At 41.0% G+C, this 27,459-nt stretch overlaps 1 protein-coding gene across 3 annotated transcripts in view; it reads left to right on the forward strand.

Moving 5' to 3' along the window:
- PDE3A (phosphodiesterase 3A) overlaps positions 1-27,459 on the forward strand; it is a 1,456,379-nt gene that overhangs the window by 1,108,381 nt on the left and 320,539 nt on the right. For all 3 annotated transcript variants that reach the window (XM_078674052.1, XM_078674054.1, XM_078674053.1), the window contains one exon: positions 25,804-26,023. In XM_078674052.1, coding sequence (XP_078530178.1) covers positions 25,804-26,023 — 220 coding nt within the window. The remainder of the gene's footprint in view (positions 1-25,803; positions 26,024-27,459) is intronic.

Here is a 27,459-nt window from a genome sequence, read left to right on the forward strand (position 1 = left end):
TTGTGAAATTTAAATGTTCATGTTTAAGCTGTGCATTATGAAAAGTAACGTCTGCATGTAGATTCTTCCTATTTGAAGTTAGGAAACATGAGTTGTAGAAAGACTGATAGTTTAACTATACTCATTCTGTGTGTAGAGGTGTCATCATGAACACCCACTCCCATATTTTATGTCACCAGTGTGCTGCTTGTTACTCCAGACCCTGTCTCTTTAGAGTGCTCTCTTAGACATTAAACCAGGTAGAATGGTCCTCTGATTTGTACCAAATTACAATGAAACCTTAGTTAAACAAGTAGTTTGGGTTTTGGAAATGTTTTGTACAAATCAAATCAAGATGTTTTTCAACATAATATGAAATTGGGCAAGATAGCACTTTGCCAGTGTATCTGCTTCTATTGCCTTATTGGTGAAATATGCTATACTATATCTGCTCTCAAGTACATATCATTTCAAAGTATAAATTAAAATAACATTCAGCATGTCAAAGATGCCCTTGCAAAATATAATGTCTCTACAAATGTTTATTTTATTTAAGGTGCTGGAGAGTATTTGATAATTGTTTAAAAATGATATTTTGTGCCTTCATACAATGCAATCAGTCAAGTTTGCCCTATTAAATAATATTTCAAATAACACACAGTTCAAACATGCATTTTTACTATTCTGCAACAAATAAACTTAATATAATGATCATAGCTCTTTGATAAAAGTATAATGTCCTTGCTCTAAACAATTCATATACATAAAAAAGGGATTTGTATGTTCCAGGTTTTCCCGTTCTTAAACTCTAGAAAGCCTGTTAATTTCGAAGTTGTAAGTGACTTTCTTTTCTTTGGATTGTTCCTAAGCATCTGGATGAGAAAGATATATAAATGTTCTTGTTGAGTCTGTCATTAGAAGACTGTGTGTACATTTGACACACATTAGCAGTTTCATTTTTTCAATTGTAAGAACGCATATGCCACTGTAGTTAGAGCTCTGTGCTCTTCAGCTAGAGTGCAAGGCCCTTTTGTGGCTGTTTGTATGATTGTGTTTTGTGGGCCAACATTTTTTAAAAGATCTTTGTGTGACATGCAGGTCATAAATGTGAATGTCAGTTGAGTCAACCTTTCATTGTCTATGGTTAATGAAAAGTATATTGTCTAGTTGGATAATAACAGCTATTATTTCAATGCAAGGATGCTTTTTGGCTTGTGATGTGCACTATAGAAATGCACAATATTATCTTTAAGTAAATATTTTATTTTAGTTTATACATGACTGTATTTCGACTGCCATGTTCTAAATATATTTAAAGATTTGTCCTAAAGCCCCATTGTTAAAACAAATTGACAAAGCAACATGAATGGCATACATGCACAGCAGTGAAAAGCATGATGGTCTTGCTTTGAATATTGAATATTATGCTACACGCTTGTCTACAGCATATTTCTGCCACTATGTGGCCCCATCACTGAATCTGGGCGACATTTACAGTTCGAACATTCTCACTGACCTGATTCAAAGTGGTCTGTGGACATTGCAATTAGTAGTGTTTTGCAAAGTTTAGATGTGCACCATATTGGAAAGCAGCTTGCCAGGTTAGAATAGACTAGAATAGATCATGATTTATATGGATCGTTTGCTGCCTTCCAGTAGTTTTGCAGTACCACTAACACATTTCAAATAATAAGACTTCCCTCTGTGACAAGTGAAAGCCAGCATGGAGATTTGATCAAGTCACAAGCATGAACATGTTTACATTACTTTTGGACTAAAGAATATCTAAAGAAAATGTTTTTCTATTGTATTTAGAGTATGAATATGTGGTTTAATAGGGGAAGTGGCTACAATTGTTGAGAAATGAGATTCTGAAATATTAATAAGCCACAATCTTTGTAATAGTATACATATACGAAGGCATGTAAAGGAAGCATGCAAATGAATGGCAGTAATTATAAAGAACAATTATATAGATACATAATTACTTTTCTATTCATTTTAGAGGGCTACATATCCCACAGCATTAACTTTTCTGACTGGATAAAGGTTTCTATGCCAAGCGTTTGTTGTCACCCGCAAGAAGCAAAGGTGAAAGACTTGGTAGGCTGCACTATAATAGTAAGAAGGTATTACCTTGGTGTGTTTGGGAATATAGCTGGGTTTAGGATTTTTCATTTCCTCAATGATGATAAAGGAGAGTTTTTAATTTGTTGACTGAAGCTTACCCATTGTGGAGAAATTATGTGGCTCTGTCCTGAATCGAAGGCAGCAACATGGCATTATCAAATGTTTCTTGAATGGAAACAGATGAATTTGAATGCAATATTTTCATTGTAACCCAAGCATAGGAATACTAACAATTGAAATAAAACCTGACAATGCATATATTATAATAATACTAAAGGTTGCATTGCAGGAGTTTGCTGTTGAAGTCTTGAAGGTAGAACAGTAGTTAAAAGTGTTTCTATTGGTAATGGGCTAGCAGTGACATATCAACGTTTGCATAACAATGGCAGTATTTTTTTTTATCTGCCCAAAATCCACCATTCACTGAGATGCTAAACAAGATTAGCATTTATGATTGTTCAGAAGGTTTTTGCAACATATCTTGATATATGTTTTAAAAACATACAAAATAAAATTATACCAGTTGTTTTTGTGTAAGACTTAATTGCATACAATTCATTCCAAATTCCCACTGCATGATGACTGGTAATTTCAAACGACTCTAATTATCTTTTTTCCTGCTCCAAAACTAAGCCTGTCACAAATAAATATTTAGTATGAAAGTGCTCACCCATGAATTTTCCTTGTCATTATTTTATGTTTTCCCAATATTTTATCCTTGTTTTGCCAAAAACACAAAGATAATAGCTACCCCCATCATTTATACCCAGAGGCAACTCAGATATTACTAAAAACAAACATGAGTCTTTTGTCTTGTGTAACTACATCCATAGAAAATCCATTCTTTGCGTACGATTAGCATATACCTGTTAATTATTCATATTAATGTAGATCTCCAAGAAACCATTAAAGAGGGATTCTTGCATACTTGATGTCTTCTGTTAGGGTGACTGATTATTAGCAATTTGTTTTAGATCACCATGCATTTGAATCATTATACCAAAAGCTCTATTATCTCTTACAATTCCCCAATTAGGACCTAAACGTTTTGTAATCCTTTTTGTCCTCATAGTAAGATTTGAAACCAGAAATTTATGTCAGACACTATTTAGGCAATTGCTTTTTGACTGGTTTTGGATACCATCAGACTAGCTGCTTAGTGTGAAGAACCAGTGTAAATAGCTAATTTACTTTGACTAAAGAACAGATATATCTAGAGTGCATAGTTAGAAAAGGTGGTCTTACCACTTCAAGATTAATAAAATAGCATATTTATTACAGATAAAAATAGTCTGTTTGTTACATATTAGGCTAGTGTAGATAAGTATGTGTAGGTAAACAAATGATTATGCAACCTTAATGTACTATGAAGCTCACAAACGATGATGGATTAACATGACTAGGAACACTAGAGGTGCTGATTCTGAATCAGGAATTGTAATCAAATAATGAGGAAAATCCTTCCCAGACAAAAATATGCATGTGATCTGCACTTACTGAGAGCTTTAAAAGGAGTTTTACCTACCATTTGTTACTACTTTGCTCTCAGAAATGATTATTTAACTTTGTGTTGGCTATTGAATTGCTATCGCTGACACACACTGATTGACCAACCTCATTCCTTCCACCAGAATATCTATCCGATTGTTAGATCACCATTTAACTAGTATTTGTGGCTCTCATCATATTCACTTGATACATACTCATTTTGACAGTTTTGATAACCACCACAATTTCTATTGAACTGACGAAAATTGGCCATCCAACGGAGAAGCCTGTGGCATGTTGGTTTAAAAAAGATTGTACTGAAGCTCGCAAGGATTTAACAACTCTTCAGGCATCCTATCGCGATAAAAATGTAGTGAAGGTTGCATGTAAGAGTTATAAAGTAACAATAAATGGAGGAAGGCCGAACTGAGGACCGAAGCATGGCAGTAGTCAGAGTTAGCAAGTGTTCTGAAGATCTCTAAAAAGTTTGGAAAGTAATTAATAGCCTGATATTTCTAGCTTTCCCATCTAAAAAATGGGACTTTCTAACTTTAGGAGAGAAGATGATGGATCATTTTTGCCATATTTTAATCCATTTAACAAAGAAAGTTCTCAATTGGAACCAGGAATATTGGAAACAGATGTTTTGGATCAAGCTACGAAATGTAGTGAATCCATTTTAGTTGAAGAGGTGGAGGCAGCTATTGTCAGGGTTCCCGTCGTAAAGCCACATCTCCTGACAGGATCCCAGTTGGTGTTTTTAAAGAAAACATTTCCTTGTGGGCGCCTCTCATAACAAATATAATATAAGCTGCCATTGTTGGGCCCCTCCCGACGTCATGGAGAGAGGCAATAGTGGTTCCCGTTTTTAATAAACGGGATAAAAATAACCCAGGGCGTTATAGGCTCATATCATTAATTTATTTAGTGGTTCAGATATTTGGGAGGGTTCTTTTCCATCAGTTAGAAGATTGGGAATGTGCAGAACAATATATTATCAAAAACCCAGTATGGTTTCCGACAAGGTATGGACACAGTAGAACATTGCCTTAATTTGTCACTGATTGTTAGGAAGTATACTAAGTCCATGAAGGGCACTCAGTTCTTCTTGCCTTCATGGACTTATCCTGTGTGTTTGATTCTGTCAATCGGTACAAATTGTGATCCATGCTGGAGATATGGGTGTAGAGCCACCTCTGGTTCATTTATTACGTAGGCTCCACTCAAATACTATGGTGAAGGTCTGACACAGTAGCAAGGGGAGAAAACGCTGTCTATATTATCAACAGACAAGGGTGTATACAGCCACCTACCGACATTGGTTTAAACCCACCCAAACTATTTGTTGTCAACTAGTGTTTTCTCATTTCATACTGTTTTGAAATAAAACAATTGTTGTGGGATTATAAGGCATTCTATCCACACTGAATCACCAATTAAAATTTGAATATCAGTTTTTCATGGCCACTCTAACTTTGTTATTCCTTTCATTCATGCACTTAGTTAATTTATACAACCCAATACAAAAGAAACAAAAACGCACTGGAAATGCATCGAGCTCCATTAATAGATGATGCATGCTGTAAGGGTCTTCAATATTTACTCTACCATTTTTCGATTGTTAATCAATCTTCTGACATGATCATGTAAATATAATCCAATAGGATCTTCTAAATATTTTTCAATTTGAGTCTGAATTGTTTGATATCAATGGTGGCACCCACCCAGTATGATCGGACTGAGTGGAGGTCACCTATTGGTATATAGCATAAATGTAGCAAAAAAGCTGTGAAGGCTGTACATGGTGAAATAACCAGCAAATAAGTAATTGTAGGGATGCATGGGTTCAAATAGTAGAAGTGGAATGCTATTTGGTCATGATCAAAGGTTCTTTAAAGAGTTTGTTAGACCTGTCCTCCTTAGGGTGGTCTTCCGCCAAATGTTTTGCCTGCTTTCTTCCTCTTTTTTGCTGTATCTTTTTATTGGCTATAGGACCCCAAGTACTTTACTACTGCTAACTAGTGTTAAAGGACATGTGCTTCTCCCCTAAACATGGTGTCATTGGTGTATACATGATTGGCATGTTGAGTTTACTTATAAGTCCTTTGTAAAGTGGTATAGCATATATCCAGGGCATGTAATCTAAGTGCTACCAGTGGGTCTGCAGCACTGGTTGTGCCACCAACACAAGTAGCCTTTCCAACTTGTCTCAGGTCTGCCATTGCAAGGTATGTGTGTGCATTTTACTGGCACTTCGACTTAACATTTAAAACCACTTGCCTCAAACTCCCCTTTTATTACACAACATTCACCACTAAGGTAGGCCCTAGGTAGCTCTAAGGGCAGGGTGCTGTGTAAATAAAAGGTAGGGCAGGTACTGTTAGGTTTTACATGTCCCGGTAGTGACAAATAGCTAAATTCATTTTTCACTACTGTGAGGCTTAGTCCTCCCATAGGCTAGCATTGGAAATTCCTTAAAACACTTTTAAGGTGTAATTCCTGATTAGAAAGTAATAGCTACATCATGTTTCATATCTTTGGAATGGTAATGAGAAATCCTCTTTAGTGGAAAAGATTGTTTAAACATTACTATTTTAGAAATACCACTGGTAGAAAGTGGACATTTCTCTGCTTTAACCTTATTTCCGTGTGCCGGCAGCCTGTCTCCAATACACATCTGGGGTGAGTGACAGCTACACTTTGTATATTCCCTCTAGATAGCTGCCACAAACACAGGAAGGGTGGATGTGATAGAGAACTCATCTGCCTTTATCTACATTCTGATAGCTTTTTCTGGGCAGAAAGAGGGAGGCGGAGTTGAACGTTATACCTAGATAGGCAGTATCCCATGTCCCACACAAAGGGCTGATTACCCCCTGCAGACAGGGCTTGTGTGAAAGTGTACCTGTGCACTTCAAGGGCCATCTTTGAAGTGTTCCTCCACTTCAAAGGCACATTTGAGTGTAAGTACTGGGGTTCTGACCCTATCAAGTCAGTACACTGCTGGACTCTGCCACCTGTGAGTTCTACCCTGTCTCTGGTGCCCATCCAGCCCTGGGCCTTGGAAGTGGGTACTGCAGCTGTTTTGCTTCAAAATTGACACATTGACATCTTTGGGCTGACGCAGTGCCAATCCGAAGACTTCCCTGGGTGCATTGCTAATGAAGCAGGACCCAACTTCGAGGCTGTATGATGACACAGTGTGGGCATCGTAAGGGGTTTGATTACGACTCAGAACTGGACCGCGAGGCTCGATGACAATGCATCAATCCAATTGCATAAATCGGAACTGATGCATCAAGTCTTCAACACTGATGCTTGCCCATCCAAGGTACTTTTTCAGGTGACCCTGCGTGGGTCCGATATCATGGCCTGCCATCCATCATGGTCAACCTGAACTTTGGATTTGCCCTGGTCCATTGCGGCATCAAGTAACCCCTTAGCACTATTGACTTCTAAGCACTACTTTTTGATGTGTTCTTTAAAAATTCATAACTCTGGTTCTACAAAGTGGATTTTTGAAGTCTTGGTCTTATTTTACTCATAAATTTAATCTCCATTTTTCTAAATGTGTGTGGAGTATCTTGGTTGTGATTTCATTGTGTTACTGTGTGTGTGTATTTCACAAAGACTTTACTCATTGCTTCTTTAGATAAACCTGACTACTCTGTGCCAAGCTACCAGAGATGAGCACAGGTTATCTTTTAGTGTGCATCTGGCTCACATTGACTAGGATTGTGGTCCCTACTTGGACAGGATGCATACCTCTGCCAACTAGAGACCCATTTCCTAGCATAAGTGATTTTGATACAGTTATCATTGGGGAGAGTCCCAAATGTGCTACAGGTAGAGGACATATATTATGGACCTGAGACGGAACCCTGCTAGACTTCACAGATGATAGTGAGCTACTGAGTTCTGGAGATGCCCTTTTGAGTGAACTGGTGTCAATTGAATAGTTATGGAGGAAAACTAGTGAAGGACCTTTCCAGTGAATCCCATTTGAAACATTAGGTTGTGAATGATGATCAGCAGACTTGAAGAAAGTTGACAGTACCAGCAATATCAAAAGCAAGCAACATATTCATATGTGGTTGATAGCAAATATTCTATGATTTGTAGTGGTCTCTGTGCTGCAGCATAATCTGATGCCGGATGGTTAAATGCCCAAAAGATGGCATTGATGTGTTCTTTGGGTTGCGCGTACAATATTTTTTCAATGATCTTGATCATGAAGATTAAGTGAGTATTGAGTTCATAGTTGGTGAGGTCATCAGAATTTAATATAGAATTCTTTAGAGTGGAAGGATCTGGCCTGTCTTGAGTGCTTCTGGGAAGACGCCTTGAGTAAGGGAGGCATTGACATTGGTGATTAAATATATCATATTTTCTATGGTGAGGAAGCTGGTGAAGAATGAGGGTGATACGTCATATTCAAACTAGTCAGCTTTTATTGAGTTCTGTGAGAGACAGGGGTATGAAGTATGACCACTGTAGGGTACAGCACGGAAGGGTGGGCGGCAAAGGAGAAGAAGGCCTAATGTTGTTGATGTGCTATTGTATTAATTACGTTTTTTCATTGAAGAAGCGGTGAATGATATAGCACTTGTTTGTGGAGTGTGGGATTGGAGTGTCTGGGAAGGTGCTTCACCTATTGGCAGATTAAGTGTGCTGGTATCAGGCTGATGTAATTAGTTTTCTATGTGTTTCAGTGAGGGGATTCATTAGTATGAAGCCATCATGCATGCTTCTTTTCTTCCATTTTCTTTCAAGTCTGTAGATAGAGTACTGTTAGAAACGGGATCTCTGGCTGGCCAAGGCTTGCGCCAACGTCAGTCAGAGACCACCACTTCCAAGTCAGGGCAAGGGAGTCACACACCAAGACAACCCCTGCTCACCCTCTAGGTAACGTGACGCGAGCAGCAAGGCTAGTCTCGGAGGCGATGTGTAAAGCGTTTGCGCGCGCACCCCAGCGACAACACCCTAGGCCCACCACAAAGGAAACTCCACACAAGGTTATATCAAAAATAGCCTTTGTATTATAATAATAAAAACACATTAGATAACACACACACTTTACAATGTGCCAACAGGCACGGGCAAGATTTACAAGGGATTATGTACAGGACAGGGCCACCTGGACCACTGTCAGGGGTATGCACTTTTTAGAGATAATACTTGTAGGTATAACACTTAGCACATAAACATATAATGAATGTAGCACACAAAATAGTTACATGTAGCATACAACCAGTAACTACTGGTAAAGGGTCAATACCTCCTACGCCACCCTAAACACTGTAGGGAAATCAATCAGGGAACTAGGACCTTATCATCAGGACCTATGGAAGGAAAACCTATCACCTAAGCAAGTCACATTTAGCAAAGGGAAGGAAACCTAAAATAATCACCTAAGCAAGTCACATTTAGCAAAGGCAATAAAACATCAACAATCCTCTAAGCAGGTCACTTTTAGCAAAGGGGAATAAAACATAAACAATTACCTAGGCAGGTCACTTTTAGCAAAGGTAAAAACAAACATTCCTCTAAGCAGGTCACTTTTAGCAAAGGGGAATAAAACATAAAGAATTACCTAGGCAGGTCACTTTTAGCAAAGGTGATAAAACAAACCATTGCACATGAAACATTAAAACACATTCAGAGGTGCAGGTAGAACATTTGCGCAGGAATCACGCAAATCAGTAAATCATAAATTGCGCAGGGTGCACATGGCACCACACTAGAATTGTCCCCCCAGGCCAACTGGCCTCGAAAGGGGCTGAAATGCCCTGAGTCTCAATGTCAGGGAAGCTGCGCAGGCAGCACAGAACACAAAGCCTAAACGTAGCAACTGTCCACTAAGTGCTGGACAGTTGTGAATACTGCTGGCCAACGTTGGAGCCTCGTGGGCTCAAGAACACAATGGGGCAAAACACAGTGTGGGAGCCTCGGGGCTCTAACCAATTAGCTTCCTGTGCCCCCTAAGAGCCACTCAGGCTCGAAAAACAATTATGCTGGCACTAAAGAGCTTCAGCGCTCTTAAACAATTAAAATGCCCCTAGAGCCTCTCTCAGGGCTCTAAATAAACATGTGGGCGGGAGCCTCGCTGGGCTCTAGAACAAATGGCTGCCCCCTCGAGCCTTCTGGGGCTCGCAAAATCGCTGTGGGCGTTGGAGCCTCGTGGGCTCTTAAAACAAATGCCCCCTCGAGCCTCGGGGCTCTCTAACACATGTGGGCAATGACCCTCTCTGGGCTCGGAATAAAGAACTGCCCCCTCGAGCCTTCTCTGGCTCTCAACACTACATGTGCCCGCTGTAGGGGGTGTCCCCCTCGGGGACTCGAGGAGCAAGAAATGCTGCCCACAAGAGCCTCGGCGGCTCAACAACAAGGGACTGGCCGGGCGTCGGTGGAGCCCCACGCTCTGGGGCTCAAGCACAAGTGCGGCCGGACGTTGGAGCCTCTCAGGGGCTCAGGACAGCGATACCCTGCCACACGGAGCCTCCCCTAGCCCTTCTCACTTACCGGACTACTCTGGTGGGGGCTCTCTGCGAGTTTCGCGCTGCTCCTCTTCTTCAGCTGCGGGCCTCGCACTGCTCCCTTCAGCACTGGCTGCGGGGGCGGGACTTCCGGCCGCCTCTCCCGAGCTGCGCAGGCAGGCGGGCTCTCAGCATCCGAGGAGTGGGCTCCCTCGTGATGATTTAAATCCAAGGACGGGGCAATGCCGGGTGGGCACCGGCTTCCAAAATAAATATAAAGCGAGGTAGGCACTCGCGATGCGCCGCAAATAACGGGGCAAATGCCGGGTGGCACCGGCCTCCGATATTTAAATAAAACGGGGCAATGCCGGGTGGGCACCGGCCTCCGAATTAGAATATAAAGCGAGGTGGGCACTCGCTTGGCCTGGCAAAGCGCTCCCAAGCGCTATAAGGGAAATAAAGCGCTTCTGGCGCTATAATCAGAATAAAGCGCACCCAGCGCTTGGGGGCATGAAATAAAGCGCTCTCTAGCGCTAAGAGCAAAAGCAAAGCCCCAGCAAGGTCTGGAGGCAGGCAGGGGGGCAAGGCAGGGCCAGAGCCAGCACACTGGGTCTCCAGGCAGGGAGACAAGCCAAGTGGCGGTCCTCGTGGCCCCAGCAGCAGCAACAGCCCCCTCTGGCAAGGATCCAAAAGCAGAACAATTTCTGTGGGGACACAGTCCCATTTTTATACAGCTAAATCCTTTGTTTCAGGGTGCAGGGTGGGGGGAAAACCAGTTGCAGCTGGCTTGGGAGTACCCTGATGGCCCAACCACCCCTTTCATTCACTGGGGAGGCTGGGGTCGTTAGACAAACCACAGGGGGGCGGAGCCAGCATTGTGTGGGGAAAAACCCAGCCCATCCAGGACCCAGGTGCACTCCTCCCACACATCACTCATGCTGATCTCACACTCACCACCAGGCAGACCCATCCAGACTTCCTGGAGCCTGGCATGCCAGCCAGCTCCAGCCAATCACGCTCCAGTATCCTCACTGCACACATACATCAATGTCCAGAAGTAGCACTTCCCTTCTAGACACATACAAGCCGCACATACCATTGCGCAGCATTCATTCTCACGAGTTCATACATACCAAGCTCGAGCCTGCACTCCCCACACATCAGGAACTAACATGGACACACACATTCCCCATGCATTCCTATGGGAGGGCAGGCCAGCCATACTACACGCACGCACTTTACTCTGGGACACAGGGAAAAAGTGCGCAGAGACCCAAAAATCACTACACAGGGTCACAAATAAAAGCAAAAAGATTAGGGGTGAACCTGCCCTAAGGCCCAAGTCCAACAAGTACTTGTTGCCAGTGATAGCGTTGGAGTACTAGGATGCTGAAGAGTTTGACTTGGAGTTGTGTGTTTTGGTTGGAGCGTCTGAATTGGCATGGTTTTCCAGTAGTTTACATAGTTTTGCATTTTTTTGTTGTGACACTTGCTGGTAATTTTGAATTCTTAACTCTGAAATACAGCTATCCAGTGCCCAGTGTATGAGATCTGCTCACTAAAACATTGGTTAAAATCCTCATTTAGCATATTTTTCTTTACTATAGGCCCATTACATAGGGAAACACCCATTACAATGATGGCAATTGGTTGCGGTGCCATCGCAACGCATGTGATAACTACGCAATGACATTTCCATCTCATGAAATTACAATGCATGCTCATGTTATCAACGTAGATGACAATTACAGTATAAATAATGTTAGCTATCACGGCATGATTACAAAGTATAAATAAGGTTAGCAATCACGGCATGATTACAACGCATGCTCACGCATAACGCATAAGATTACACACATTGACATAGCTGGGGGTGTGTCCTCCGAAACGTAGAAAGGCAGAAATCCATCTTGTGGCAATATACTGCATGAAACAGTTTGCAGTTCCTCTTGAAAAGAAAGTCTGCGTGTAAATGTTTAAAATGGTATTTTGGAAAAATAAAACATATTTTTGGAAGCCTCTGAACACTCGAATAAATCGTGGAATGGAACTATTTGGAAATGAGCCTGACAGATCGGGTCGACTGTTACCGAAATGAGAGGGTGTAGGAAGCAGTGCCCCCTTCACTGCCTGCTCCGAGTGACTGCACTGCGCTGCCAGCACTGACCAAACCCCCACTGCCTGCTTCGAGGGACTGGACTATGCTGCATGCACTAACCGAGCCCCCATTGCCTGCTCCGAGTGACTGGACTGCGCTCACCGTGCTGCCTGCACTAACCGAGCCGCCACACTGCCTGCTCCGAGTGACAGGACTGCGCTGCCTGCACTGACAGCCCCCTACACTGAGTGACTGGACTGCGCTGCCTGCACTGACAGTGCTCCTTTCACTGCCTGTTCCGAATGACTGCACTCATACGCATTTATTTTATTAACGGATATACGGATAATAAACAGGTGTTAACAAAGTCAATAGGCCTGACTTTGCGTTTATAGTGGAAAGTGATTGGATAAATATGTATTTGTCTTTTGTGTGAGCAAGATTACAAATATGTGACAGTGATTACTTTGTAATAATGGAAGTTCCAGGGCCCGAGATATTCCTGAGGATACCACCATGGTTAGCACTAGCCACTGGCAGCACAAATTCTAATACAAGCGCTACATTCTGACTATTCCAGGTCACTTTAATTTTTAATAGGCACAGGGTGATTTGCCCAGAGTCACAAGATGTTCAGGTCATTGCCAAGACACGAACCCAGTTCCCCAGATTCAAGGTCGGACGCCATGGCCGTTAGGCCAACTCCTCTCGCCAATTATCGAGCAAGCATCCTTCCAAGGATTCCGCAATTCTCATTCTTACACTTACTCAAACCGTGTGCTTGATTTGAGCCAGTGATTTCTGGTGCTTAGCACTGGCAACGCTGCATTTTGTTCAAAGATCCTTTCTTCACGTCGTAATTCTGGTTTATGTAGACATTTACTATGATGGTTCTCAGTAGGATTTGGAAATACATGTCCACGCAGGTGAGATATCATTTAAGGCTTGTAATCCAGATGCCACTAAAGCAGCAGCCATTTTTGTACCCGGCTCGTCTCTGCGCCTGAATTGAGGAAGCACCTAGAATAGAATATTCCATATAAAATCTTCGGCGTTTGTATGCTGTTTGCAACAGATGTAAGTTAAAATTAAAATCCTCACTGACTAACAATCTGGCTTCCGGATGACATGTTCTTAGCTTCACCACTACAATGCTGCATTTTGGGGGGGGGGGGGGCAGTGGGGGCCGGTGTTTAGAGGCGGGATCACGCTTTTGCCCCCAAAAAACCCCACAAACTGTGGTATTAGCACTGCCTTATTTTCACAACAGTGTGCTGCCTTCTGCACATGTAAGCAAACGTATAAGGAAAATTCATGTACACCTTCACCGGTTTAAAAGTTATGAAAAATTCTGGCTTATAGATATTTACATTGCTAAACCTTGCCTGTAGGACCAGTTACGTAACGCATCTTTCTATGACTTTATGCAAGACAACACGGTAGACTATTCCTTTCCTGCAAGGATTGCCTCAATTTTAAATCAAAAGATATGTGGGTAATATAGACCAGCAGGCCATGATTTCCCTAAGATATTTATTGTTTATGAATTTCAGTTGATGTGTGGGATGTTTATTATAGTTGGCATAGCGACGCTTTCCACCCTAAAAAAGACAGAACTGCGGTAGGACGGACAACGCACAAAGAACGGGTTTACATGCTGTATGGATTTGCGATTTTCCAGTGTGCGATGTTATGTACTCGCCCATAGGAAGCAATGTCTCTGCGATGCAATGCCATGCGTTGTGAACATTGCCAGTGTAACAGTGTTTGCAATGCGTTGGTCGCATTGTAAAAGCACGCGTTGCAATTGTCTGCGATGTATGAACATACATCCATTACATATTGTGTCAAAAGTAGATCAAGGACATGTAAAATTAAATGTCACATGTGGACTGAAGCACTTTATTCAGGACCACTGGTATCATGTGATTCTGTGGCTTCAGCTCTACTGCATATTTATGGATTTTGCTCCATTTGCCACATAGTCCAACATCTGCTGCATAATCTACAGATTTTAACAAAACAAATTGATTCTAGCTCAAACTGTTCAAAAGTTATTAAAACATGGCAACGTGTATTTCAGTGTGGTGGGAGGCCCTTCACAAAAGTTGACTAGTCACCATTCAGTTGATTATTGCTGCATTCGGCAGGTACTAATGAGGTGAAATCTTTGCAGAGACAGTGTTACCAGGTGTAAACATTACAAACTAATGAAGTAATACTATCACAATTTGTGCCACTTTATACCATATAATTTACTTTTTGGTCACATAATTTAGTAAACCCTCCTGCAAAATGTGGTCCTCATCTGCTGCATGATTCCAGTGGCCCTGAATATATTGTACCATCCACTTTGTGACCCAGACAACATGACCGAGGCCTCCACCGATACCTGGTCATCTGCAAGCTCGCATGTTTGCAAACAGATCTGTGAAAATAACTTCTTATTCAGGCCTAAAAACTTGCCTCTAAGCGCTAAACAAGCCATCCCTACAATTACCTTATTGCCCATAAGGAAGGGTGCATAGTACCTAGAAGGGGTACATACCTAAACTAATGTTAGCATGTGCATACAGGTAATAAATAGCCTAAAGCTTTTTTACTGTATTGGGTTTAGCTGTTCCTGTGGGAACTACTGGTAAAATAGTTGTCAACACTATTTCTGCATTATCCAGTAGGAAGCAGCTACCGATTATGTTCAAGAACTTTATCTAACTGTTTTTAAAAATGCAATTAATTGGAAACATCGTTTTCTTTTCTAACTAGATAAGTAATATAACTTTCAGAAAAGGTATACTTAGTTGCCTGAGCCATTATAGGATTATTAGACTAAGGGCCAAATTACTAGTGTGGCAGTGTGTAGCAAGCCACTGCCCTGCTCCCACACCACCAAACTCAACCATCTGCCACATTAGGAGTTTTCTCCTGGTCTGGCGGGTACTTTGGCGGATCCACGGCAGTAACATGCTAAGGCTTATATGTGAGCTTTAACAAGGCAGAGCAGTGGGAATGCCAGAGCCCGTTCCTGCATGGCATGGATGGTGAAGTCTAAGCCGTGCAGCAACAGGGGGTGCATGCACACAGTGGGGCATACCGTGTGCCCCTTACATGCTTCACCTGGCTTTGAGGCCTGTAGCGCCTACTTTGTTTCCTCACTGCCACACTTTTCAGGGCAGGCTCACTACCATGAAAACTGTGGCGGTGAGGAAACTCATAATATGCTTGGCTGTGCGGCAGGGGCACGCCAGCATATTGCAAGCCTCTGACCGCTGCACCACCACCGAGGGATCATGGATCTCCGGAGGTTGCAGCAGTCCAATGGCGGTCTGACCACCAAACTTGTAATAGGGCAATTGGACCGCCAAACTCATAATTAAACACTTAGGGCCCCATTAGGATGGCGGGCGGACTTTGTCCGCCTGCCATCCCGACGTAAAACAAGACCGCCCGCCATAAGGGAGGCAGTCCCGTGGGGGCCATTAGGATGCACCCGCCACACTGTAGGGCATATCCCGCATTTTTAACATTGCCGCAGGTGGTGCAGAAAGCACCGCCCGCTGCAATGCTAAAAATGCACATTGCGCACTTCAATGTACAATGTGACAGGCACCGTGCAGTGCCTGCCACGTTGTACAGTGAAGTGCAGTGCACCCCCCACCCCCGGGAGTCCCTGGAGGCCCGCATCGGGCCCCCACAAGACATTCCTGCATGCCTTTCCGTGGCAGCCACGCCGCCATGGAAAAGCATGCTCCCGCGCACATCCTAATATGGATGGCGGTGTCTAACAGACACTGCAACCATATGAAACCCTTTTCTTCCCGATCAACTCGTTGACCGGGCGGAAAAGCGGCGGACGTCTTTCCGTCTGCCGCGGTCATATTACTATGGCGGGGGAAATGGGTGGCCGGCGGAGAAGGATGTCGGGTGGATCGCCACCGCTGCCCGACATCCTAATGGGGCCCTAAGTCTTCAACTGCCGCCAGATGTGCTCTCCCTGTAATAAAGTGTGATATTCTTTCCTAAAGCTAAACATTAGACCACTTTTATTGACAAGTCGACCTGACTAGAGAGGGATGACACATCTAAGCTCACCAGAATATTGATGGTGGGGATCCTGTTGGCAGAAAAGTGTCAAATCCTGCATGACAGGCCTATCATATCAGACTTTGTCTCTTTTTCTATTGCAGATCCAGGGCCCAATTCAGGCTGGGTTTTAGTGTAAGATGTGGAAGGATGCTAGTAATTTCCATTGTACACTCCCCAACACAACCTCAGAGACCAGGTTTAGTGTGGCTGAAGATTTTGGCCAGCTTGGATTTGCTCTGACACATTGCATTTTGGGCCTGCTTGCAGCAAGCCAAACAGGAACTACTGAAAATGTCGGTAGGCCACAGCTACTGAACATTTACTCCATTGGTCAAAGAGGCACTTGAAGTGTCATAGAGTGTCCTCCCTCACAAGCTGGTGAACCTAACAAATCTAGACCCACACCTAGGCTTCCTCCTCTGAACGCTGCTATATTTGTGAAAGAATACCAGGTGGACTGAACCTGCTGCACTCAGCATCTATGACCTAAGAGAAGGACCTAAAGAGGTTAGACCCCTTTCCACTTGAAATCCAAGGACAGAAAAAGCTCTAAGGATCATAAGACGGATCCTCCAGGTGATCCCTCGAACATAATAAAGCTGAAGATGACATTCCTATGAAGAATTCTAGTGGGCCATTGGCAAATAGACTGGGACTAGAGTTTGCTTTTGGCCTCTGTCATACACGACAGAGACTCTCAAAATGCCTTCCTTTGAGGCCCCGGGGGCCTAAGAAGTGTATTTCTGTGGCTGTTTGGGCACCAAAAGTTTCAAAACTTTTGAAAACCTTTCCCCATGGGCTTCTGATTGACCTACTGGAAAAAGTATCTAACCAAGAGTTCCACAGCGATGTATTGAATTTCAGCTTCATCCTGCATGGAGATCTCTGCATCTCTGAAGAAAATGACCCATTCTGAGTCAGGGCGTTGCTAATTTTCAAAGAGAAATCATCTGTTGTATGGGCTTTGGTCACTGCTGTAACGAAACTTGAGGGGTCCCCCCTGCAAGGCACGTGGGGGGCTCCCTCTGGACTCAATTAGGAGCTCTTGGACCAGAGTACTGTGCTAAGGGAGCCCCCTAGAGCTTAGGGCCCCCGTGCACCTTGGGGGCTTCAGTTCCACATCAGCAACTAAAGTTTCAGCGGCATTCCATCCAAAGAGGAGTTTCATTATGCCCTGTAACTTAGGAGAAGTTTTATCATTTTTCTTCAAGAAAAGAACTTTGTCACTTTCTAAAGTGGAACCTTCTTTGAAATTTTCGACTTTCAGACTTTTACTGGGACTAATCAACTTGGTGCATCTGACCTCAGCTCCATTGTGGTCAGAGTGAAATTGCACCTTGCTCCTAGTCTACCAGAACTGTTAACCTACATTGGGTGTTATATTTTCACTTTAGTTTTTAAAAAATGTATTTCCCTGGATCCACTTATTGAATTATAGTTTTTTTGGTCTTATTTTACTCAGTAGTAAATATGTATTGGTGGATTAATTTTAAAAAAAACATACATGAGCGATAAAAAACAACAGTATAACTTCAAAGTCAGTAAAAAAAGGAAAAAGACTTGACCAATTCCTATTTTAAGCGGCTACAGCGTAAAATTTCATAAAGTTAGCATTTGCAAAATCATTATGTACACAAAAAAACAACTTGACACAGTTAACTTGGCAACAATATGAAGCATGGGCAGTAAGCAATATTTGTGGTAATAGTTCTTAACAGCTACAAAATATATTACATAAACCCGCAAATTAGATGTTATCAATAAACTTTAAATGGCAAATAGTAAAGTGCATTTGTGCTAAGGTTATGATCATAATATTCCGTCTCTAATTCAAGCATCTTTATTCTCTAGATATTATTTTAACCACATTAATGGTGTATGCACCTATTTTATAAAACCGCATCATCACAAGATAATAGTTTTTTTTCAGCTATTAAAATAAACTTAATAAAACGAAAAGTCATTTGTGGCGATACACCAGGAAGGCCTGTGATGATTGCATTTTTACAAGATCGTACCCCAAATTAATTAAACATGGATTTTAATTGGCGACACAAAGTTACAATATGAAAGGATGTTTCATCACATAATCCACACAGCCTACATACTTTGGAAGGCCATTTGTTTCCCATTTTGGAAATCCGTCCTTAGTTGGGTATCGCTCAAACATTATTAACATAAATCTATTCTTAATAACCGGTTTTAGATAGGACAGCAAATATGGTTGTGGTTCCAATTTTCTAAAAGAGTTAGCAACTGACCATGAATGGTTCTTTTTTCTAAGCTCATCATTGTCAGTTATGGCCGACAGCAAATTAACTGATTGATTTATTGATCTTTTAAATGCATGTTTACTTCTTACTTCATCTTCTAAGTTTGGACATTCAAAATTAAGTAAGAACTCATTTAAAAATGATCTCCAACTACTTGCATGATCACTACTCAGAAGCTTGTGCCAACACTGACATGAGAGAGAACCTTTTTCTGGGCGTGATAATGATAGTAACGTTTTTAAATAAGCAGATTGCCGAGACAAAGTTTGTCTTTTTAGTCCAAATTCTAATCTTACATTGGCAAGGCCTATATATCTGGGAATCCTATAAACTGATTTATAAGCTTTTATCTGAATGTCATCTAGGATTTTTGCATCTTTGCCACGGAAGATCATCGAACCGTATTCCAAGGATGAAATCAGTTTAGCTTTCATGACCTTCGGGAAGTGCTCATAATTTCCGCATGATAACTTATCCCTTAACTTTCTAAATGCAAATGATAGCGATGTTGCCTTCGCCTCAAGGTTACTAAAATGCTGCCCAAATGACATATTATCATCAAATGTAATTCCCAGATATTTGTCCGATTTCACTGATTGAATAACTAACCCATTAATGTTCCATACTTTTGAACCTACTTTTTTTCCTCCTATAGTCATAATGTTTGCCTTTTTAGTATTTATTTTAAGACCATTCAGAGTAATATATTGATTAAAAGAATCAACTATTCTTTTTAAACCTACGGCCGTATGACTCAGTAAAATTGTATCTCGGCATATTGCAAATATTTAATCTCTTTACCTTGTATGGTTGGAGGATGGGCATTGACATAATTAAAATCAGACATAAAAAAGATTAAAAAGAAAGGGAGCTAAAACACAGCCTTGCTTCAAACCCTTATTAGTTCCTGGCCGGCGTGTAGTGCTTCTACCATCACCGACTTTAATCTGGACCCATGTATCGGTGTATAAAAGTTTAATCATGTCTAATAAACGATTTGGAATGCCCCAATTCAGAAGCTTAGCCCATAATGAGTTTTGTGGTACAGAGTCAAAGGCGGCTTTTAAATCAATAAAACATACATTCAGCTTCTGTTTCCTATATTTAGCCCTGTCGGCCAATAAAGGCATTAAAATCAAGTTCGTATTGGTCGATTCTCCTCTTCTAAAACCAGTTTGAAAAATTGGGATTAGATAATTCCTTGATGCCCATGCTTTAAAGTCTTCAACAACTCGCAAATATTTTTGCCTCTACATCCGTTAGGTCAATCAATCGATAATTGGCGGGATTATCATGTGGGCCACTTTTATATATTAGCTGTATAATGCTTCCTTGCCATGACTCAGGAACAGTTATGGTTTTGAGAACATCATTAAATAAATAAGTTAAAACCTCAGGCCAGTGATTAAGATTTGCCTTAAACACAGAATTAGGAAATCCATTTGGACCCGGCGCACCGTTAGATCTGATCTTACTTATTGCCTTTTTAACTCGATCTGTCGTCTAAAAGTAATTGTCTTGTACAGTATATTAGTCATAGGCATCAGAGCTTAAACCATCAACCTTTAATTTTCTTTGCTTGTTGTAGTGTTCTAAATAAGATTTTTTATATTCAATACTTTCCAATGTGTTTATTTTTTGACAAACACTGTTAAAATCAGAATGAACAACCGAAGGGGCAGCATAAAGATTGCAGATGTAAGAAGCCCAACTTTATTCTTCAATATTAGCACTGTTCCCTCTGTAATTACCAAGATCAAGATTATTAATAATACCCCAAAATGATTTTAAGTCTCTTGTTTTACATGAATGATGTAATTTGATCCATATTCCTTCATAATATTCTTGGTTAGCTTTCCATATTTCATTTTTATATTGTTTTCTTTGCTTTATTAGTTGTTGCGATTCTAAAAACATATTTGAACCTTTAAGTTTTCTGCAGAATGCCCTAGTTGCTCTATTAAGATTTCTTTTCAAATGAAGCAGCTGGTTAGTAAACCATCTGATTTTTTTTGTTCTCATGGTCGCACATTTCGATGTTGTCGGGGGAGGAAAATGATCCAAAATGGCTTAACAGAGACGTGGCCAGGAATCAACCATAGATGTTCCTTCTGCTATTTCTTCTTGAGCTTTATTAACTAAGGAAGATAAGACTTTCAATATCTCTTTTTCATTTCTCTGGTTCCATACCAGCCGTTTCAAATTAAAAGATGTTGGAATAGTTTTGAATATTTTCACTTCCGGTAAATGATCCAACGGAAGTGCCAAAGAAATTATTGGTGGATTATAATCACTTTCTATTCTCGGTATTACATGATAGCTGCAAAGTGAGTTTATTAGCACATTCAAAACTATTGAATAATCAATAATAGTTGGATTACCTATTTTTTAAAATGTAGGAGCTTGTCCATCAGCCAGTAGCAACTTAAGGTTAAATTTTATGAATTGAGAACTAATCAACCTTGATAACAATCTCGTTGGTATATTAGGGGTGATACGAGTACAAAAGTGCATGTTAAGATCGCCAGACATGATTATCATTGAATCCAGATGTTCATAATACAAGACTCTTACTATTTCCCACAAACTCGAGATTTGAGTAGCCTTGTCCGAATTTTTTGCACTTATATAAATGTTTAAGAAAATAATAGAATGATTAAATACTAACTTAATACACTGTAGCCATGCCACTTGCACGACCAAAGGCAGCCTTACAGCGAGCAGTATTTAGATATTCATAATAACCAATTAGTGGTTCACATTCCATATTCCAAGTTTCCTGGAACATTAGTATATCAAAATCCCTGAGTAAGATTATTGCATCAGGATCCTCTACAAGGGTTTTAAGTCCATTTACATTCCAGGAAAAAATATAAAGTGATATTAACACTTTGGTAATGGAATTTAGGCATCAATCATGCTTTATGGGACTCCCTTTGACCAATATTTTTGGCAGCCAACTCCAATCGTCAGAAAAAGAAATTTCATTCTTTAACTCTTCGCACGTTTGAATGCCCGGTTTACCACTCATGATCTTAATCCCAAATGACAGATCTATTTTTGATGATGGCCCTACGACTCCTTTCAGAGCTATGACTTGTGATCCCGGTTTTAATTTGCGTACACTGGTCTTTGGAGCTGCACTATAAGATGCTGTCATCGGGATGAGTAGTGTGGGTATTGGGAATCACAGATTCTCCAGACTTTAATGCCCCATTTCTCAAACTGATTAATATTAGCTAATATGTTACTAATAGTAACCTCATGGTCGCTATTGTTATTTCATTGATAGGGTGGATCTGGTCTTTCCTAAGCTCAACTGAGTCTAAATCATCTGACGTTACATCCTTCAAATCAACAATTGCATTCAGTAATTTTAAAATATTGCCCCGATTCAATATGTCATGAGAACCTCTGGTAGTGTATTGTGGACAGAAAACTACTTTTCTTGACTCACTCAAGGTATCACGAGCCATTAGTTTATCATTATTTATATTACTAGTTGTATCACTCTTCCTTGCGTCGGGTAATAATGCCTGAATAGACACTTTTCCCGACACAGGGGCATCAGTTGTGATTTGCCAAGGAGTAATTATCTCTTCAGTAATGTGCTCACTATAAATTTCATGATTGAGATTATTTATGGTTTTCTGAATAATAGGATGTCAGCTCCATTGAATGTCTGATCTTGTCCATTAAGCCCTGAGTTCGATGTTACAGTAATTTTGGACCATATACTGTCATTGAACACATCGGGTGCTGGGATTCCGGTGTCTTGTCCCTTTGGCTCAGCCAACAATTTGACTGCACGTGCTTCCAAGGGTCTGAAGATCGGATATAGTTCTTTTTTATTAGGAGCAGCGTCACTTGTGAGATTTATTTTTGCTTTAGGTAATTTATTATGAGTTTTCCTCAGTCTTTTTCTCGCCCATTTCAATAGGCCTTCTTTAGTTGTAATAGAAGTTTGATTGGCATTATTTTTTATTACGTTTGATTCATCGACTAATATTTCATCCATAGATTTACTGTCTTTAATCCCATCTTGAGATGTGTCATCATTTGAAAGTCGATCTTTTTTCTCTGCGGCAGTAGTTTTTATTTGTATTATATTTTGTTGCTGAGTTTTACACTTGAAAAGTGTGGGTATTGTATTTGTGTTTGTTTCTTCTCTATTCACATTTTGCTGTTGGATCCGTAGCTCTTCTAATAAATTTAAGGACTTTGTTGCCAAGGATGAATCAACTAATGTATCGTTCAACGTTGTTTTCTTTTGGACCATTCTGCTCGACATCAATTTGACTTCTTTAACCATAGAGCTAACGATAAGCGGTAAATCCGAAATGTTATCAATCAATTGCTCACAAGTGCAGGTTAATAATTGGTTCTCCTTGTGGGATTGAACTTTAGTTATCAAGTAAGTCAATTGGAGAATTTTTGCATCTATTCCAACTACATGGACGGACAATATATTTAATAAGTCGACTTGAGTGTTTAATTTATCTGAGTGGAAATTGAGAGCATTAGTAATATTGTCCATTGTATTTAGTAGACTCTCCCATATACCACAATCTAGCTTATTGAGTTTGTTTTCCTTTGCATTTGGTCTGTTACAGCAATATCCTCCAAATATGTCAAGTAGGAATAGATCTACAGAGCTAAACAGATTATTTGAAGCTACTGTTTGAGCAGATTTACTTTGCTCCATTGGAATAGACACCTTTTCAGATTCAACTTTCCCGGGAGCAGATATTAACTTATTATCAGTGTTGGTAGAAATGTTTACCAGCATTATACTCGATTGGTCCAGGTTAAATAACCTTATGCTACTATTTAGGCCATTGGGGCTAGATATTTCTAATATTGGTGAATTGCCCCCTCCTAGCGCATTCCGCCTAAAGAGGGTCGGACTCTATCAAAAAAACCTCATCAATCTCATCAATTGGGTTTGATCCGTGCCAGGGGGAATTTTAGTCGAGGCACCATTTGAGTCTTGACTACAAGCCCACGGATAAAGATCTCCTTTCGACCAGTCGAAGTCGCAGATAGGACTGCGTCAACCATGGGTATCCTTGACGCCAGAAGAACATTGTCTTGTACGTTGTCTTGTACATTAACTTGAACATGAACTGTATCGTACAAGACGGTTTTAAAAGCGGGTTCAAAATCGCAGCCGACGAACAAAGTCCAAAGACTTTACTTTCATTGCCATAGTTCACTGCCTCCAATTCAGAGGGAATAGAATAATTAAGCCCTGTGATTGACTCCACTAGTTAATCTCTCTTTACACTAATGAATGGAGACCATGTTACAGAGGGCCCTTTACCGTTATCCATGTCTGCATATTTTTGCTGCTGCTTAAGAAAATCCTTAATAGTCAATGGGCTAAGATGGGCTGGAATATGTTCTTTGGCATAACTGAATCCTTGGAGGAAACTGCTTTAGGGTTGACCTGCAGTGGGAAACCTCCTATGCCTGAACACACTTCGCTCTTCCCCCTCCGTTTTAGTTGGGGTCTTGGCAGTGCCCCACGCTGTCGACCAGATCTCATAATAATCTGAAATAAAAATAGTCTGAGACAGCTTTAAAGGAATATGTATGATCTTGTATGTGATCCCGCCGCTACCACCTATTCAACAAGCTTAAGGGCGTTGTCAATCAGCTTATGAATTGATTTGCCAGACTTCAGTAGTTTTTTTGTTGTTATAAGCCTGATGGGCCCGTGCTTCAGCCTTGATATCCTTTTTTTGATGCCTTTACACCCTCTGCTGACCTTCACTCGTGTGCTCCTCGCCGTTTCAGCAGACCACCAGCTCCCCAGCTCCCCACCTCCCCAGCTCACTACCACAACAGCCACGTCTCGCTCAGGGTGCTCAGGCTGCACAAACTCAATACCGCTGAGCCACTGAGCCGCTCGACCACTGGACCTCTGCACGGGACCTCCTCGGGACCTCCCCGCACTTGTCCCGCTACCAACACAGAATCCAGATCAATGGGGTGCTAGGCTTGCCAGATTACCAGAATGTTGCCAGATTGTTTTTACTCACTGGCTGTCCGCCGGCCGGCCACGTTACAGCTGCCTATCGTCCGCCGGCTGCCTGGACTGAAGCAGGAATGCAGACTCGTTCTCGCTCGATTGATTGGGCTCATAAACTGCGGGGAACAGCTGGGAACAGCAGGGTGCAGAAGGCAGGAGGCAGCGGGAGGCTATCGTGGTCACTTTCTCCCGCAAAAACCCTGGCGACTGCTTCCGCATCCGCGTCCTCGCCTTGATTCACTCAACTCGCTCAGCTCGCTCAACTCGCTGGTCCTTGCTCTCTGCTGGATCACCCCTTTCTTCTTTACTCAAAATATGTTTATAATTAGTTGTGGTATGTTATTGTGCTATGGGTGACTTTTGCTCTTGTGTTTGTACTTCCTAAATATTTTCCACATTGCCATTGATTTACTGCTTTCTGTCACATTACTGAGGATTATGTTTATTTTATTTAATTTGTATGACATCTAGCAGGTGGTGGCCTTATTGTTGGAGGTAAATTCTTGTCCACTCCAAATAATAATCCTCATTCCTTCAGCCACTATATCAGCCCTCTTAGTCTACAAGATGCATTTCTCCTTTGTTGCACTATTTAACCTGTATCCATTTCTGGAGTGTAATGATAGCTGTATACTCATGATTCACTACTCTTTCAACTAAGCATTTCTAAGACAAACCTAGAACAATTCTATTTTTTTCTTCCTTTTTCAAACATAAAAAAACAAATGGATCATCAATTAGGCATTTTCATCTTTTTTCTGCCTCCTTCCTATCTTGTGAAGAGAACAATTGACAAGTAATATTTTAAACACATATTTTGACAAATATTAATGGATATAGGTGTTCTTGAATAATTTAGCATCAATCCCATTATCTTGTTTGGTAATGCTCATTTTCAATGTAACTTCTCAAATTAAAGCTGCATTAACCATTTTCATTACAGGGAGCAGAATCTACAGTGCTATATTAGAGTGATCTTACCCCAAAAGAGTTTGTCAGGGATCAGTTAACAAACATGTGTGTTTGTAGTTTGTTCTAATTGTTCTAATGATAAATGTATATACATAATCGTGCTGTTAATCTGTCATCCTTAAGACTTTAATATATGTATACTGCTGATATCTTCTGACCTTATTGGGGCAGCTCTTTGTAGCATTACCTTTGGCTTGGTATTGCATATGTAGATCAGTTGATTAAACGCCCTTTGTGTTTTAATGACAAACAGTATTTTTTTGCTAGGTATACCTCCAAACATTTCACCTCTCACCTCCCCGTGCCATTCACCCATCCAGGGGACCCCAGCCAGCAGCCCCACTAGCAAATTTTCTGCAGCTCAGTTTCCGGACAGTGCAGACCTTAAAGCCAAGACAACAATAAGCCCTCATAGGGTTGTAACTGGGACACACTGTGCACCTGAAGATCCGGACCAGTTTCTGGGACCTCCTATTGTCTGTAGTAGGTAAGCCAAGCCTTTTTTCTCTTTACTGTTTTAAAATTGTATCCAATCCTCAGGACTTCCTCAAGGTGGAAGTGACTTTGGTCATTATTTTAAGAAATCATATTTTTAAAAAGATCATTAACATTATAATACTGAAATACACTTTGTCAAAAGTGCCTAATTTCCAGTGGTGTGTTAACGAAAGCGAAACTTGCTTAAGAAAAAAACACACAATTTATATCTGAATACCTTCCTAATAATTTTTTCGTAGGAGAGTAATGCTGTACTTATGAAAATAGTCACTGCATTTTATAGAATCTTAGGTTGTGTTACATGCGTAGTGCCTGGATAGGATACTACAGTATGACTGTGTGGTATAATGCCTGTGTCAGGCACAGCAAAGTTATAGCATCCTGTTTCATTATATATGATATTTAGGAGAGGCTGTGAGGCACATGGAAGAATTTTGAACTGCATCTCCCTCAAAGTTTGACTGCATCCTGGTGTAGGTTTTAGCAGACCAAGGATCCAAACAGGGGGATCCATCCATGTAGTGTACTGGTCGTCTCAGAGTTAGTGTTTGTCTGGTTCTGTCAAGGTTTAACAAGTCTGTAAGAAGCCATCTGGTTCTCACAGTGTGGGTTTATGTCTTGCTCTCTTTTTCTCCCTTCCTCTCCCCCTCCCCTCCCTTTATCTTCCCTCCCCTTCTCGTCCTGCACACTCATTCCCCCTACAGGATTCTAGCAATCTTCCTTCTCAAATGAGGCAATGTTTTCTCATGAATGAAGCAGTGCTTTAGGAGTGTAAATAAATTCAATATTACAGTAAGGCTCCACCATAATATCGAAATTATGGTGGTTCAAGAACATAAGCAGACTGACATATTTACATATTTGTGAGATCTGGACTATTTGTGTAATTAACTAACTCAAAAGAGAAGGGTAATGTTTTTTTTCCTAATATGTCAACAACAACAAAGTTTCCAATTCCATCTACATATTCTAGTTGTAGACACCTACAATTATGAAAATGCACCCCTACTAGTAAGGTTATTATCAGAATAGATTTCAATGAAAAAATATTAAATTAATTTTCATTGCCTTTGCTTCCTACCCTCAAAGAGAAACTTGAACATTGATTTTCTCACAAGGCCCCATTTAGATGATGCATTCATTGCATGCATCCCATGCAGCCGCTTTTACTCCAGATCCATGTAAAGTGGACTTTGTGAAGTGGTCATTTCCACATTTATAACTTGTGATATGGGGTAAAGATATGCATTTTCTTCCACAAAGGATAGGTGTTCTGAGCTTCTGTACATCAGGTATGCTCTGTTTGGATTCGCCTAAGGCCAGTTCATGCCTAAAGAATTGTCTTTCAGAAATAAACATTCTTCATCAGTCACGGTAAAATGGGTCTGGTGCCTATATAGGCACTGGTAAGGGGTACTATGTTAA

The sequence above is a fragment of the Lissotriton helveticus genome, chromosome 1_1 (assembly GCF_964261635.1).
Source record: "Lissotriton helveticus chromosome 1_1, aLisHel1.1, whole genome shotgun sequence".
In the NCBI taxonomy this organism is placed as follows: domain Eukaryota; kingdom Metazoa; phylum Chordata; class Amphibia; order Caudata; family Salamandridae; genus Lissotriton; species Lissotriton helveticus.